Raw genomic sequence first — 15,322 nt, 5'->3', positions numbered from 1 at the left:
GAGTTTGTTCACAAATATCAATGACCTTCTGATAACACTAATCAAAATAGTGATTCAAGTGTTTCCTCACACTTACTGTGACAATTACTTGTCTTTTTTATATTTCTTCTCCTTGTGAATGAACTTGCAGATAAAATTGGAGCCTCTTGTCCACTTTTCCATGTTTGGCTCAATCTCAGAGTGATCAGGTTATTCAGTTAGAGGAAGCTTTGTTCAACACCCAGCTCCCAAAAAAGTCCAGAAAGACAGAAGTGAAAGGACAGAAAGAGCAGCAGAGCATGGCAGACTGCAGGTGTGAGATGTGGTTATGCCAGGAACAGAAACAGAGAAGATGGAAATATCTCATCTTCATTTACATAAGCTTTGCCAAAGGTTTGACTTCAACCTTCTAGTAATTTTAGACTGAAAAAGTTACCGACTGTAAAATTTGCACACTGAGTAATGGACCGCTGATTTCAGCTGTTGGTGGTTTGATAAAAACTTCAGTAAAGATAAAACATAAAATGTTACATGTTACAACAAGGCCCCCGGTTCAAGTCCTGGCTGGTGGACCAGAACATCAATGGGGGACCTTTCTGTGTGGAGTTTGCATGTTCTCTCCGGGGTCTCCGGCTTCCACCCACCGTCCAAAAACATGCTTCATAGGTTAATTCAGTGGTTTCCAAACTTTTTCTGCGGGGCCCCCCTTTCTGAAGATTAGAATATTATCGAGCCCCCCCACACTGACACAAACATACAAATCCTTTGTTTATAAACTCCACTGGACTTTACTTAACATTGTAAGTTATACAAAATGGCAACTTCTTCCTGAACAAAACTAAAAAAAAAAAGACAAATCACCTTTACAATTATTAAAAGTGACTCTGCATCATGTATCATAAAATTTTACCATGTAATGGTGTTCATGGGTTTCAACAGATCTTCTTATAAACTCCATTCCTGCATGAAAGTGGCCTTTTACACTTTACCAGCTCTCTGAAGAAAATAACAAAATCCTGAACATTCAACTCTGCAAAAACTGCACCTTTAATGTCCACATCTTTTCAGTGACTGGTGTGGGCTTGCTTCATGCTGCAGATCTTCTCAAATCGGGGCTGCAGCTGTGAGACTGCTTAGTTCATTTTCAATGTCCAGCTTTGATCTGTATTTAGTCTTGATGGAGGCCACAGCAGAAAAACCTATCTCACATAGGTAAGACGTGGCATATGGAAGGAGTGTGGCCAGAGCTCTTTTACCTAGCAGTGGGAAATCTTTCTCCACTCCAATCCAAAATGCAGCTAGTGTCTTAGACTGAAACTCCAGCCTCATTGTTGAATCAGAGGTGACATCAATGAACTGTTCATTCTATGTAGTGCTGAATTCGGCAGGTGGTGCTGCACTGAAGGGGTCTCGGATCCAGTCATATTGTGTAGGATCCTGCACTGGAAATGCTTTTGGAGGGCAGAGATGTGAGCTTTCATGCATGGGATCACTGTGTTCTGCAGCTTGTTGACCTCATTGAATGACTTCAGGTTCTCAAATGAGTCCATATTTCCCTCTGTAACTCGCTGCTCCCACATCTCAAGCTTTCTTGTGAATGATGTGATTTTATCTGCCAGATGTGGAAGGTGTGTGTTGCTGCCCTGCATCTGCAGATTTAGCTCATTGAGTTTTTGAAACATGTCACTGAGGTACGCAAGTTTCATGAGGAACTTGTTGTTGTTAAACTTGTGGGCAAGTTCATTTTCCTCCTCCAAAAAGATGCGGATCTCATCCCGCAGTTCAAAGACCCTGGATAAAACCTTCCCACGTGACAGCCATCGAGACTCGCTGTGAAACAGAACAGCTGTGTGGTCGGAGCCCATTTCCTCACACAGTGCAGAGAAAATACGTGCTTTGACAGGTCGTGTATTAATGTAGTTCACTGTAGTGATGACATCCGTCATAACATCGTGCAGGTCGGGACTCAGCTGTTTAGAGGCCAACGAACAACAAAGAGGTCCCCCAAAAGACCTCCTGGGCCCCAGAAGAGGCTGCGCTGCAGGTGACTCACACACAGGTCCTCAGGGCCCTGAAGCAGGTGAATCCACACAAGGCGACAGGACCGGACCACGTCTCACCAAGGGTTCTGAAAGCCTGCGCGGAGCAGCTAGCAGAGGTCTACACAGACATCTTCAACCTCTCGCTGTCGCAGGAAACGGTGCCCCGTATCTTCAAGTCCTCTGTGATCGTGCCGGTCCCGAAGAAAATGCACGCTGAAACGTTGAACGACCTGAGACCCGTGGCTCTCACCCCTGCAGCAATGAAATGTCTGGAAAAGCTGGTTCTGTCCCACATCAACTCCCTGGTTGACGAATCAGTAGACCGCCACCAGTTCGCCTATTGCCACAACAGATCAGCAGAAGATGCGGTGGCACTGGCACTTCACTCCACCCTGCAACATCTGGACACCAAGAACACGTACGCCCGGATTCTGTTCCTGGACTACAGCTCTGCCTTCAACACCATCAGGCCCCTGAAGCTGACTGATTAACTGGCAGAACTGGGAATACCAACACCCACCAGAAACTGGGTTCTGGACTTTCTCACTAACCGACCACAGGTGGTGAGGATGGGAAAGAAGGTTTCTGCTGAGCTGACAGTCAGCACCGGTACACCGCAGGGGTGCTGCCTCAGTCCAAAGCTCTTCTCACTTTACACCCACGACTGCAGCTCCCCCGACTCAAACAACATCATCATTAAGTATGCAGACGACACAACCGTCCTCGGCCTCATCAGAGGAGGGGACGAGTCTGCATACAGAGACCTGGTGCAAAGGATCACCATCTACGGAGAGGACAACGACCTTGTTCTCAACGTGGATAAAACAAAAGAAATAATCGTGGTCTACAGAAGGAAAGCACCGCCACATCAACCGCTCAACATCAACGGGACTGTGGTGGAGCGGCCTGACTGCCACCGGTTCCTGGGTCTGCAGATCACTAGCAGCCTCAGCTGGGAAAGAAATACTGTTGCCACAGTGAAGAAAGCCCAGCAGAGGTTGTACTTCATCAGGCTGCTGAAGAAGGCTGGTCTCAAGCGCCGGACCCTCACCCAAGCCTACAGGGGGCTTGTGGAAAGCATCCTCACCAGCGGACTAACAGCCTGGTTCGGAAAAACACCACCATAAAAGAGAGACAGATGCTGCAGAGGGTCATCAACACAGCTGGCAAAATTATAGGTTGCAACCTTCCATCCATGGACACCATCTACGAACAGCGCTGCAGGAGGAGAGTCTCTAAGATCATCAGAGACAGACACCACCCCGCTCACACACTGATCAAGCGTGTGGACTCAGGCCACAACCTCAGACGTCGCAGGCCTGAAAGCATCCAAGCACACACCACACGCTTCCACAGCAGCTTCTTCCCAACAGCAATCAGAATGCTGGGAAAGGACATCAGAAAAGAAAGACCGGAATAAATCCCTAAGTGCAATAAACAATAATATGTGCAATAATTTTATGTGCAATAATTCTTCTGTACAGACTGGGTCACTGCAATATTCATGTTCATATTTTACTCATAGTTATATTTTATATGCCCTGTAAGTTTGTTGTCTAATTTCAACTTTTAACTTTTGACTTTATTCTATTTATTTTTTTAACTTTTAATCTACCCTGACATGTGAGAGATGCCAAAAGAAAATTCCGATGTACTGCATGTGCAAACGGCAATAAACCTTGAACCTTGAACCTTGAACGCCTCTCGGTGTATCATACAGTGTGTCCACTGCACGTTAGGGGAGAAGCGCCTGATGAGCGCTTGCAGCCCCCCTCTACTCCCAGCCATTGCCTGAGCCCCGTCAGTGCAGATCCCCACACAGTCCTCCCATTTCAGATCGGCCTCTCTCAAGTAGGTGTCAATTACTTTAAACAGTTCGTCTGCAGTGGCTCTGCTCGTCACTTGTTTGCAGAAAAGCAAGTCAAATGTTGTGCCGGTGAAGCCGAGTGCGAGATATGCCTCGTCATATTTTCTTGTCTTTGCTTTTGAAGTTGCTATATTTGGTGAAGATTCATCTTCTGGTTTGCATTTAGCTGGGAGCACTGTCACAAGCTTGTCCATGCTGTTATGCTAGCATTGTAACTAACCCGGGAAGCCAATGGAAAAAAGTCTGGTTTTTACCACAAAAATACTTCTTAACAAATAAAGTCAAAGAAATCTCTTTTAAACTCCTACACAGATTTTATCCAGCGAAGCATTACTTAACTAAATTTAAGGCTGACATAAACATCAGCTGTACTTTCTGCCAGAAACAACCTGAAACCTGCTCTCATTTATTCTGGTCTTGTGAATTCACAAACAAATTTTGGAAAAACATTCACAAATATATTACCGATTCTATTTTTGCTGATATAAAACTTCCTTATAAAAACGAACTTTCTGGTTTTCATAGCTTTGATGTCAAAGACCGTGATGCTTTCTTTTGTGCAAACATGTTATTATTTATGGCTAAATTTCATATACACAAAAGCAAATTTTCCAAAAAGAAACCTGATTTCTTTGTGTTCAAACTGGAACTGCAGCAATGTTTAAATTAAATTTCAGCCTCAAAAAATACAAAAACTCAAAAAAAAATTGACATTTGTAAATCTTTTGGACTGCTGACATAAATTTATTCTCAAATTTTCTCTTTTTATTTTTTTTGTTTTATTTTATTTTTTTATTCCCTTTTGTGACTGTTATTAATAATTAGAATTTTCTTAAGAATGTAACACGTTTGTTCTGTATTCAGAATTCTATTGTACATTTTATTTACATATTTGTTGCATTTTCTTGTTTGGTTTGTTGCAATTGTTCAATAAAAAATAAAAAAAAACGGGAAGCCGTAGCCCCCCTGCAATACCTCTGCGCCCCCCCTAGGGGGCGCGCCCCCAAGTTTGGGAACCACTGGGTTAATTGGTTAATTTAAATTGTCCCTAGGTGAGAGAGTGAGAGTGAATGGGTTTGTGATTGTGGACATTCTACCCTGCGACAGACTGGCGAACTGTCCAGGGTGTCCCCTGCCTTCGCCCACAAGTGGCCGGGATAGGCTCCGGCAGCCCCATGACCCCGAAAGGGAAAAAACTGATTAGAAAATGAATGAATGAATGAATGTTACATGAAATCAACCAAACACTAACAACATTTGTGTATAAATCTATCAACAAATGCATAAACATGAAGAACTTCACAAAAATGAAACACCAGAAAAAGACGGAGGAGCAAATAAATTCTTATTTTCTCTTTTTTATTTAAATAAGAAAAAGATAAAAACAATTAAGGTACAAAATTCTGAAAAAAATTTATTACTAACAGGATTAAATCAGTGTAATAGAAAAAAATTAAGAAAAGGGAAAATTATGTAAAAGAAAAATGTAAAGAATAATCTTTCTGATTCTTCCTTTTTTCATTTGATCTGTAAAAAGAAAAAAAAATTAACGATGATAATAAAAGTTTTGTTCAACAATGTTAAGCTGTGAATTTCATCTTTCATCTCTCAAATTATGAAATTTTGTATCAAAAATGCAACAACAATTTTAAAGGATAACATGGAAGGCTGCTTTTTTTGATTATTTTAAATAAAAGTATTTTTAAAACGAAAATGAGAAATAAGTACATTATAAATATCAATTCTTATCCAGGTTGTGTCAAAAATTTAGCAAATCCATTACTTTAAAAATAATCACAGAAATAAACAAAATAAAAAAGTGAATTTATTTTTAGACAAATGTATAAAGATTTAGATGATTTCTTTTGGCTTTTATTGAATCTTTCAGCTTAAGGAACATTGTTGACATATTTATAAAAGCTTCTGAAGCTGATTTTTATTTCCTGATGCTTTAGAGAAAACAATCTTATTGCCAAGTACTGGGGCCAGGGCGTTTTCGTTAGGCTTTTGTTTTTCACTTCCGGATTTTTACTGGGCTTTATTTTGGTGTTTCCGGTTTTCGTGCTGTTTCTAATTGTCGCGGTCTTTATGTTCTGTCATTATTTTCACCTGTGGCCAATCACGCTGAAAGAATTTAGCCTGTGTCTCCCCTGTCCTCATCACAGGACCGTTTTGCATGCTTTGTTTGTGGTTTGTTCAGCTTCTAGCATTGAATTGTTTTCAACTACGATCTCCTGCGTCCTGCTCTTGTGTCCTCATTTCCAAGTCCTGACATTACGGTCCCGTCAACATGGACGCAGCAGGCGCAGAAGAGTCGCGTTCCGGCCTCGGCGACCAGGATTGGTTCATCCGCCAGCAGGAGGAACGGCTCAACTTCCTGCGGGGAGGAATGCTGGAGATGTCCGCCCGCCAGGAGCAGCATCTGTCTGCGATATGGTGATCGCCTAGGTGGCGCAACAGATCCAGCAGCCATCGCCAGCTCATTCATTGCAGCTATTCCTTGGCTCCAGACCAGACGTCCTTCACCCCTGCGGTTCTGTCGGGCGTTCACCCAATGTGAACTTCAATTCGAGCTCCAGGTATCCAATTTCCCTATAGTGATCGTGCCAAGGTGGCGTTCATCATTTCCCACCTCACCAACAGAGCCGGTGCTTGGGCTACGGTGAAGTAGCAACGTGGTGCCGCTTCCTGCGCTTCACTCCCGGCCTTTCTGGAGGCCTACACCCAGGTGTTCCAGCATACGAGGCCAGGCAGGGAGGCTGCCCGTCGCTCATGCAGCTGCACCACGGGAGGCGCAGGGTGGCAGATTACGCAATCGATTTCTGGCTGAGAGCGCATGGAATCCTGCGGCGCTTACTAACGCTCTCCTGGAGGGTCTGTCGGAGGAGCTAAAAGACCATCTCGCTCCGCTGGATTGCCGTCATCCTTGGAGGCCCTCATTGCCCAGGCGATCTGGATTGACAACCGGTTGCAGGACCGGCGGGATCGGCAGTGATCAGATGCTACGATCTTCTGACGCTTTTCCTGTTCCCACAGAACCCCCTGCACCTCCCTCTGATGAACCTATGTGGTTGGGTTGTTGGCATCTCTCCTCCTCCGAACGCAAACGACGGATGGCGGCAGGTGAGTGCCTTTACTGCGGTAAGCGGGGTCAGCTCTGTAAGGACTGCCAAAAAGCCGCCGCTCGTCATTAAATGTGGGCAGACTGACGAGCGGAGGAGTAACGCCCACTGGAGCGGAGGAGTAACGCCCACTGGAGCGGAGGAGTAACGCCAACTGGAGCGGAGTAGTAACGCCCACTGGTTCAGGTGCCAATACTTGTTGGAGGGACATCTTATTTTTCGGAATGGGGAGGTCCCTGTTTTGCTTTGTTAGACTCTGGGTCTAAGCAGAACCTCTTGGAGGCCAAGCTGGCCAAACAGCCTGGTTTTAAGACTGAGACGCTGCCTTGTCCTTTGTGGGTTGTTTTCCTAAATTGTGAGTCTGTTTGTTGCCACTATTACTAGGGTAATTGAGCCCGTTCACCTTATTATTTCCGGCAACCACCATGAGTTCATCCGTTTTTTCTCATTTAAGTCCCCCCATGATCCGGTTGTGTTGGGGTTTCCCTGGTTATTGACACACAACCCTGTCAATGACTGGGCCAATAGTCGCGTTGTCAGTTGGAGTGGTCACTGTCACGGGACCTGTTTGCGCTCGGCTCGACGTCCGCGGGCTGACCCCGCTGTCCCAGTTGGGTGCCACCCTCACCTGACCTCTCCGCTGTACTGCTGGGTTATCATGACTTGAGGGGGGTGTTCTCTAATTTCCAGGCTCTCTCTCTACCGCCTCACAGGCCTTATGACTGCGCCATTGACCTGCGGGTCAGTGCCCCTCTGTCTAAGAGCCCACTGTACAAACTGTTGAGACCTGAGAGGGAGGCCATGGAACTGTACGTGGCTGATTCATTGAAATATGGTCTCATCAGACATTCCTCTTCCCCTGTGGGGGCGGGGTTCTTCTTTGTGGAGAAGAAGGACGGCTCTCTGCGGCCGTGTATTGACTATCGAGGGTTGAACGCCATCACAGTTAAGAACCATCACCCTCTTCCCCTGATGAACTCGGCATTTGAGTCCCTGAAGGAGGCCAGGGTGTTCACAAAGTTGGACCTGCAGAACACATATCATTTGGTGCGTATCAGGTCCGGTGATGAGTGGAAGACCGCGTTTAACACCCCGCTAGGCCACTACGAATATTTGGAGATGCCTTTCTGCCTTTCAAATGCCCCTGCTGTGTTCCAGGGGATGATTAATGATGTACTCCGTGATTTTCTTCATTGCTTTGTGTTTGTTTATTTGGACGATATCCTTGTTTTTTGCGGGATCTGGGCGAACATATGTAGCATGTTCGGTTAGTCTTCCAGCGACTGTTATAAAATAAGCTTTTCGTTAAAGCAAAGAAATGTGAGTTTCACACCCCTTTTGTCTCATTTTTTGGTTTTGTCATCGCTGGGGGGGAGGTGCGGCCTGATCCTGCCAAGGTGAGCGGGGTGGTGGATTGGCCTGTTCCTACCAACCGGAAACAATTGCAACGTTTTTTGGGGTTTGCCAATTTTCTACGAAGGCTTATTCACAACTACACCTCGGTTGCCGCGCCTCTTTTGGGTCTGACCTCCCCCTCCTTGCCTTTTCAGTGGACTGAGGCGGCTTCAGCTGCTGTTTTCCACTGCACCTGTTTTGATCCAGCCCAATCCCTCCGGCCAGTTCACAGTCAAAGTTGACGCTTCTGACACAGGGGTGGGGTCGGTGTTGTGTCTCAGCGGTCGGCAAGGTAAGGTCCATCCCTGCGCCTTCTTTTCTCGTCGGCTTACTCCGACGGAGTTGAGGTACAACGTGGGGGACAAGGAGCTACTAGCCATTAAGCTGGCTCTTGAGGAATAGAGGCACTGGCTGGAAGGGGCGATTCGGCCGTTTGTGGTCTTGACAGATCATAAAAATCTGTTGTACATCCGGACCACAGAACGGCTAAATCCCAAGGCAGGCTAGGTGGTCTTTGTTTTTCACCCGTTTTGATTTTACGGTGTCTTACCTCCCTGGTTCCAAGAACGTAAAGCCTGATGCTTTCTCTCGGCAGCAGGAACTGGTTGTAGGGGATCAGCAGCCTGCAACTATGATTCCCGCTAACCGTGTTTTGGGTGCTGTTTCCTGGCATCTGGAGAGGACTATCAGGGACGCTAAAGCCCGGGACCCGGATCCTGGTGGAAGACCGCCAAATAGACTCTTTGTTCCCAGGGCTGTACGGAGTCAGGTCCTCCAGTGGGGTCAGGCCACGTGCCTTACCTGCCACCCCAGAGTCCGCAGAACCATCACCTTCCTACGCCGCTGGTTCTGGTGGCCCAGTCTGGCGCAAGACACCCAGGGACTACGTTGCTGCTTGTTTGGTTTGCGCCCAGAACAAAGTGAGTAACCATCCGCCTGCTGGCCTCTTGCATCCCATACCAGTTCCGAGTCGACCGTGGTCCTATATCGCGCTGGACTTTGCGACCAGGTTGCCCTCCACGGTTGGCAGGACGGTGGTCATGACAGTGGTGGATCGGTTCTCCAAGGCAGCCCATTTCGTGGCCCTTAAGAAGCTGCCCTTCCCGTGGAGACTGTCGCGCTGGTCGTGGATCACGTGTTCAGGCTGCATAGCATCCCGATGGAGATGGTTTCCGACCGGGGTCCGCAGTTCATTTCACAGGTATGAAAGCCGTTCTGCTCTGCTTTTGGCACCACTGCCAGCCTCTCCTCAGGATTCCACCTCCAGTCCAACGGTCAGGCCGAAAGGACTAACCAGGACCTGGAGGTGGCCCTTTGATGCGTCTGTTCACGCCACCATACCTCCTGGAGCTCATCACTGCCGTGGGTTGAGTATGCCCACAACGAACCTCAAGTTGCGGACTGAGTCAAGGAAGCTGTCGCCTAGGTTCATCGGCCCTTTGGAGGTGGTGAGGGTGGTCAATTCAGTGGTCCAACTGCGTCTACCATGGACTATGCGTGTCCACCCTGTTTTCATGTGTCCCAGCTCAAGCCTCTCGCCACGACTCCCCTCCAGCAGACCGCTCAACTTCCTCGTGTCATCGACGGACTTCCTGCCTGGATTATCCGTCGCCTGATGGATGTCCGACGACGGGGTCGGGGTCTTCAATACCTCATGGACTGGAGGGGTTATGGTCCCGAGGAGAGATCTTGGGAGCCGGCCTCCGGGATCCAGGACAACGACATGATCCGGGCGTTTCACCGCCGGCACCCTGACAAGCCTGGTGGTGCGCCCAGGGGTGCCCCTTGAGGGGGGGTACTGCCAGGTACTGGGGCCAGGGTTGGTTAGGCTTTTGTTTTTCACTTCCGGGTTGTTACTGGGTTTTATTTTGGTGTTTCCGGTTTTCGTGCTGTTTCTCATTCTCGCGGTCTTTATGTTCTGTCATTATTTTCACCTGTGGCTACACGCTGAAAGTATTTAGCCTGTGTCTTCCCTGTCCTCATAACAGGACCGTTTTGGATGTTTGTGGTTTGTTCAGCTTCTAGCATTAAACTGTTTTTCACTACGATATCTTGCGTCCTGTGCTTCTGTCCTCACCTCCAAGTCCTGACTCTCATCATGCTGAGCATTTAATAATAAATTGTTGTAACTACAATTCATAAAATTTGCATTCATGTATCTACATTTAGTTGTAATTAATATACTTTAACTCCAAAAAATATCTTTTAATGTTGGCTTTGTAACAATTTAACCTATTTTAAATATCTTTAAATACATTTTTTATTGTTTTCCTCTTTGGGCTGAAATCTGAGCCCTTTGTAAACAAATGAAGCATTTACCTTTGAAAATTTGGTTCCAACAGTGAACAACAAAGTCATGATGAAGAGGAAGATGAAGGTCAGGGCTGTGTTTGCCATGTGGTCTTCCTCTGCTTCCATCTCCTCTTTGCAGGAGCAAACAGTTTCATGCAGAAACTCTGGTGGGACTGCAAGGTAACAAATCAATGAACTGTTGGGATCATCCACACTTCACAGACTGTTCCCAGTATTTCTAGAATGCTCCTTTTCTAAGTCAATACTAGAACCTGTCCTGTCCCAAAGAGCAAAGTGGCTTTAATCTGGAATGGCATCAGTTAGTGTCTCTACTGTGAATGTCCCATCATCTTCAACTGTCCTGCATGTGTTTACATGATCCTGATCAGTGTTTTCTCCTTCATTCAGTCAGCTAATGATCCTGACTTGTTCTTGAGAAACATCATTCTTGATTTGGTTTGCATGACTTGGCTTGTTAGTCAGTAAACTCACAGAGTGAGTCTGTTCAGTAACTGAGAGACCAGAGTTAGAGGATTTGTCTTGTTGGGGGTGCAAGACCCAGTAGAAGACACACAGACACACACAAAATAAGACAAACACAATATTGTTGTATTCAGGATGATTGTGGGGTTCTGGAGAGTAAAGTGTGATGCTGAAAGATCAGTGTGTTAAAAATGTACACTAGTGTAACAGTCTCACACATCACAGCACAGCAAAATACAATTTGAACCACAACAGAGAGCGAACAGTACGGAGCTTTAGGGCCACCAAAAAAAAAAAAACAGTAAAATTACAAGATTTTAAATTGTAAAATTACGAGAAACAAATTCTTAAATTTACTAGATTAAAATAGAAGTGAGCATACAGTGCAGCAGCAAGTGAACGCCGCGCAGCATCAGAGCAGACCGACTAAACACAATTGAACAGGTGAGTTGAATGTTTATTAATAACGTTCCAAATGCTTGGAAGTTCATTTGTTTGATTTATGATTTATTCATTTTTAATTCATTGATTGGTGGCTTGCAGGATCTCTGCAGCCCCTTGATGAAGCCATCTGTAACCCTGCAGCTGTCCACTTTAATCCTTTCTTCCTCCACCAAAGACAAGATCTCTACGCCTGTGTGACGCTTCCATCTGAGGAGGAGCACTTCCTCTCATTGTCAGCGTTCTAATGCTAATATATAACAGACTGTTTTCATTCATCTTTATTGTTTTAAGTTGAAACGGGACGTTTCATCTGGAGGAGGGGGCGTATGTAATACTGCTTACTACCGCATTGGTGTTCAGATGACAGGTTCATGACGTTATGAGACAAATAAACTTTCAGGGTATGTTAATGAAAAGGTAAAGAAAGTGGCAGTCCTCTACACCCAAGCCAGTCTCTGAGCTACTTATTATACATATGAAACTCTGCTTTACTGACACAGAACCCCGGAAAACCGGCTACACTGAAAATAATCCGATTTTGAGTCGTCAAAAGGTTCGGAATCTCTTTGTTTTTTAAACCTATCTGGAAAAAAAGCTTCACAAAAGGCTCCACATATTTCATCTTAAAGCTAGGTTCCGATAAACAGAAAATTTTGGTGTTTTTTCCTCGTTAATCTATTACTTTTTTTTCGTGAATTTAAGAGATAAAAACTTGAACATTTACAACATAAAATCTCGTAGATTAACAGTTATGACTTATTCTCGTAAATTTACCACTTAAAAGCCATAATAAAAAAAAAAAGTATGTAAACTGGCCCTAAAACTCTGTCGAAAAACAACAAACATGAACAGTGTTTTTTTTTTTTTTTAGTTTTTAATCTGCAATCAAACACAACACAATGACTCATCACAAAGTACAAACAAGAAAGAAAAAGTAGACAACAACAAACAACATCTACTACGCCTTGCACTTTTCAGAGATGTTCAGGTTGAGGTTGACCAGGTTGTTTTTATCAGCTGTGCTGAAACCAATGGATCTGACAATGGATCTGGTGGAGTTGGTAATGGACTCGTGGTAAACAGCACAGCTGTACACCACACCAGACTGTTTCCACTGATCATCTGTGAGGGTTAACTGGCTGTAAACCAAGTAAGATCCTTCTTTCTCTACTGGACTGGTGGTACTGGTCTTGTACTCTGAGTCTACTACATCATCATCAACAAGCCAAGCTACGAAAACCTCCTCAGGGAAGAAGTCCTTCACAGAGCAAGTCAGGGTCACCTCTTTTTTTTTAGCATGTTCTACAGGAGGCAGCATAAACACTGAAGGACGCTGAACATGTTCGCCTGCAAGTATCAGAAAACAGAGGAAATAAACAACTGACTGACACAACTGTTATCATTTGTTCTGACTGTAAAGGATTCAAAATATATGTGAATGTCAAAATGTAGAAGAAGTGATCGTACTGTTTTGTCTCTTGTATTGGATCTTGAATGGGAAAAGAATGTCTTTATGTTGGACAACACAGTAGCGTTCGACTCCCTGATGCCATTCATTATATGTGATGTCAAGCACAAGCTCCTCCTTCTTTTTTAACCCTTCATTCTTTACAGTTCCAGCCATTTCTACGTTATCTTCATTCTCCCAAAAAATCCTTTCAAGCTGACCGTTATTTACTTGAATTTGGCATGTTATTTTGCCACTTTGTTTTACAAGAATGTCCCTGTATGTAGGGCCAATGATTTTTATGTCTACAGCTGCCTGAGTACATCCTGCACTTCCTGAATGAAGGACAAATGAAAAGTTATCGATCAGAACCTAGATGTTCAATCATTGCAGCTGGATGTTCCACTTACCTCCAGAAGATTCTTCCTTGTAGGTGGCATTAGCCTTTTCCAACACGTCAGTATTGTTCACACCTTTCCCCTTGAACACACATGTAAATGTTGCTCCAGAAGTCAGCTCAGTGGGGTTTACTGTGAGCAAACTTGCTGCAGAATACAGCTTAGCTCCATTTGTGTCATTTCTTCCCTCTGAGAAAACACTGGTCTCATCAAGGATGCTGGCTTTTTCGCTGCCAACTTTCTGCCAAATGATCTCATGGGTCCTAGGAGAAAAATCTTTGGCAAAGCAGTAGAAAGAAGCCTGTTGCTTTTCCTCATCAAGGGAAAAACTTGTTGTGAGATTGGGCGACCTAAACAGCACATCTGAAAAACAAACACATACACAAACAGATTTTTGCAGAAGCAAACAACTTTTTTTGTGCAAATATATATGCAGAAGCTCAGAAAATATCAGTTTTTTATAATATTGATGATTTTTAAAAATGATAATAAAGACTTTCAGCAAACTGATAATTATGATGATCCTTAAATAAATTATATTATTATGATTTTGTTGTGACTTTAATGTGAGGCTTTGTAAATCATGGGAGAGCATTGATACTGACTTCTGCATATACACTGACAATGACTGGAAAGCAAACATATGTTTAAAATAATTGTTAATAATGTTCATTAACAGCAAACAGTGAAACAGAAACAAAGGTCAAAGTTATGAGGAAGATTATTCAGAGACATAAAAACACAGAAACAAACTGCTTATCTGTGAAGGTAAATACAGACACTGAATGTCTTTTTTTAATTCCACTGTTTTATTTTTTATATTTGTGGAATAAGAAATTTTTCTTTTTCTATTACATTACAGTTTTTTCTATAAATAATTAAGCATTTTGCTCTTTCCTTAATTAATGTTATATGATATTTTTTACATTCACAGAAAATGGTTTGTGCCAAGAATATGATCAAATAAGTCCTGAAAATTTAGTATATAATAAAATATATTAATGATGCAGTAATTAAAGTAAATAAATATACAAAATTATAAAAGTTAAAAAGACTTTAATTAAAAGAGAGACTAGGTTCATTAATCTCTAACTATGTCTAAAATGCTAATTTACTTTGAAAAATGTGTTTGATAAAATAATACTAAAATATAAATACGTCATTTACTAAAGCTTTTATTTCTTAAGCTTTTATTTCTAAATTATACCAAAAGCAAAGAATCCAATTTAAAGTGTTGCCAAAACCTTCAGTTGTTTCTTAACATTCATAATCTTAATTCTTCAAATATGTCTTTAAAACTTGTAAATTTTCTTTCAGTAATTTTACATAACATTTTACAAAGAATTAAAAGATGTATTTTTCAATTTGAACTTTATTTAACAAAAACTAAAAGGGACTTAGAAACAAACTTACGTGGTTTAATAATATAAGCCGTTCTTCTCTCTCTTCCATGAGTGGCAGCACACTGGAAAGTCTTTTTGGCATCCCAGTCCTGTCGGCTGACTTGAACCTGACTGATTCCCAAATATCGGTCATTTTTCAGTATTGAAGGGTACTGGATGATGTTTTCCAAACTGTTGGAGCCCTGAGTCCACGAGAAAGTTAATGAAGAGGGGGTGAAACCGGTGGCAAGGCAACCAAGAGTGACCGTGTCTCCACTTTGAGGGCCGCATGGCATCAGAGGAAACACATTCGGAACCTGAGGAGTGGCTGAAGAAGACAAAGGAATGAAGAATTAAAACAACAAAATATACAATTCATAATCTATCAAGACAGAGAAACATATTTTTTATTAATCAAATGTATTCACAGCACACAGATCAAATTTAAACAAAGAATCCACAAAAAAAAAC

General features: G+C 43.5%; 1 gene segment (V, D, J or C); it reads right to left on the bottom strand.

Moving 5' to 3' along the window:
- Positions 1-5,391: 5,391 nt before the first annotated feature.
- LOC111947800 overlaps positions 5,392-15,322 on the bottom strand; it is a 69,374-nt gene continuing 59,443 nt past the window's right edge. The window contains 3 exon segments of the C gene segment in view: positions 5,392-5,415; positions 10,725-10,870; positions 13,482-13,832. Of these exon segments, the coding sequence occupies positions 5,407-5,415; positions 10,725-10,870; positions 13,482-13,832 (506 nt within the window).

The sequence above is a fragment of the Oryzias latipes genome, chromosome 8, assembly GCF_002234675.1.
Source record: "Oryzias latipes chromosome 8, ASM223467v1".
In the NCBI taxonomy this organism is placed as follows: Eukaryota; Metazoa; Chordata; class Actinopteri; order Beloniformes; family Adrianichthyidae; genus Oryzias; species Oryzias latipes.
This window is presented reverse-complemented; position numbering and strand designations above follow the sequence as displayed.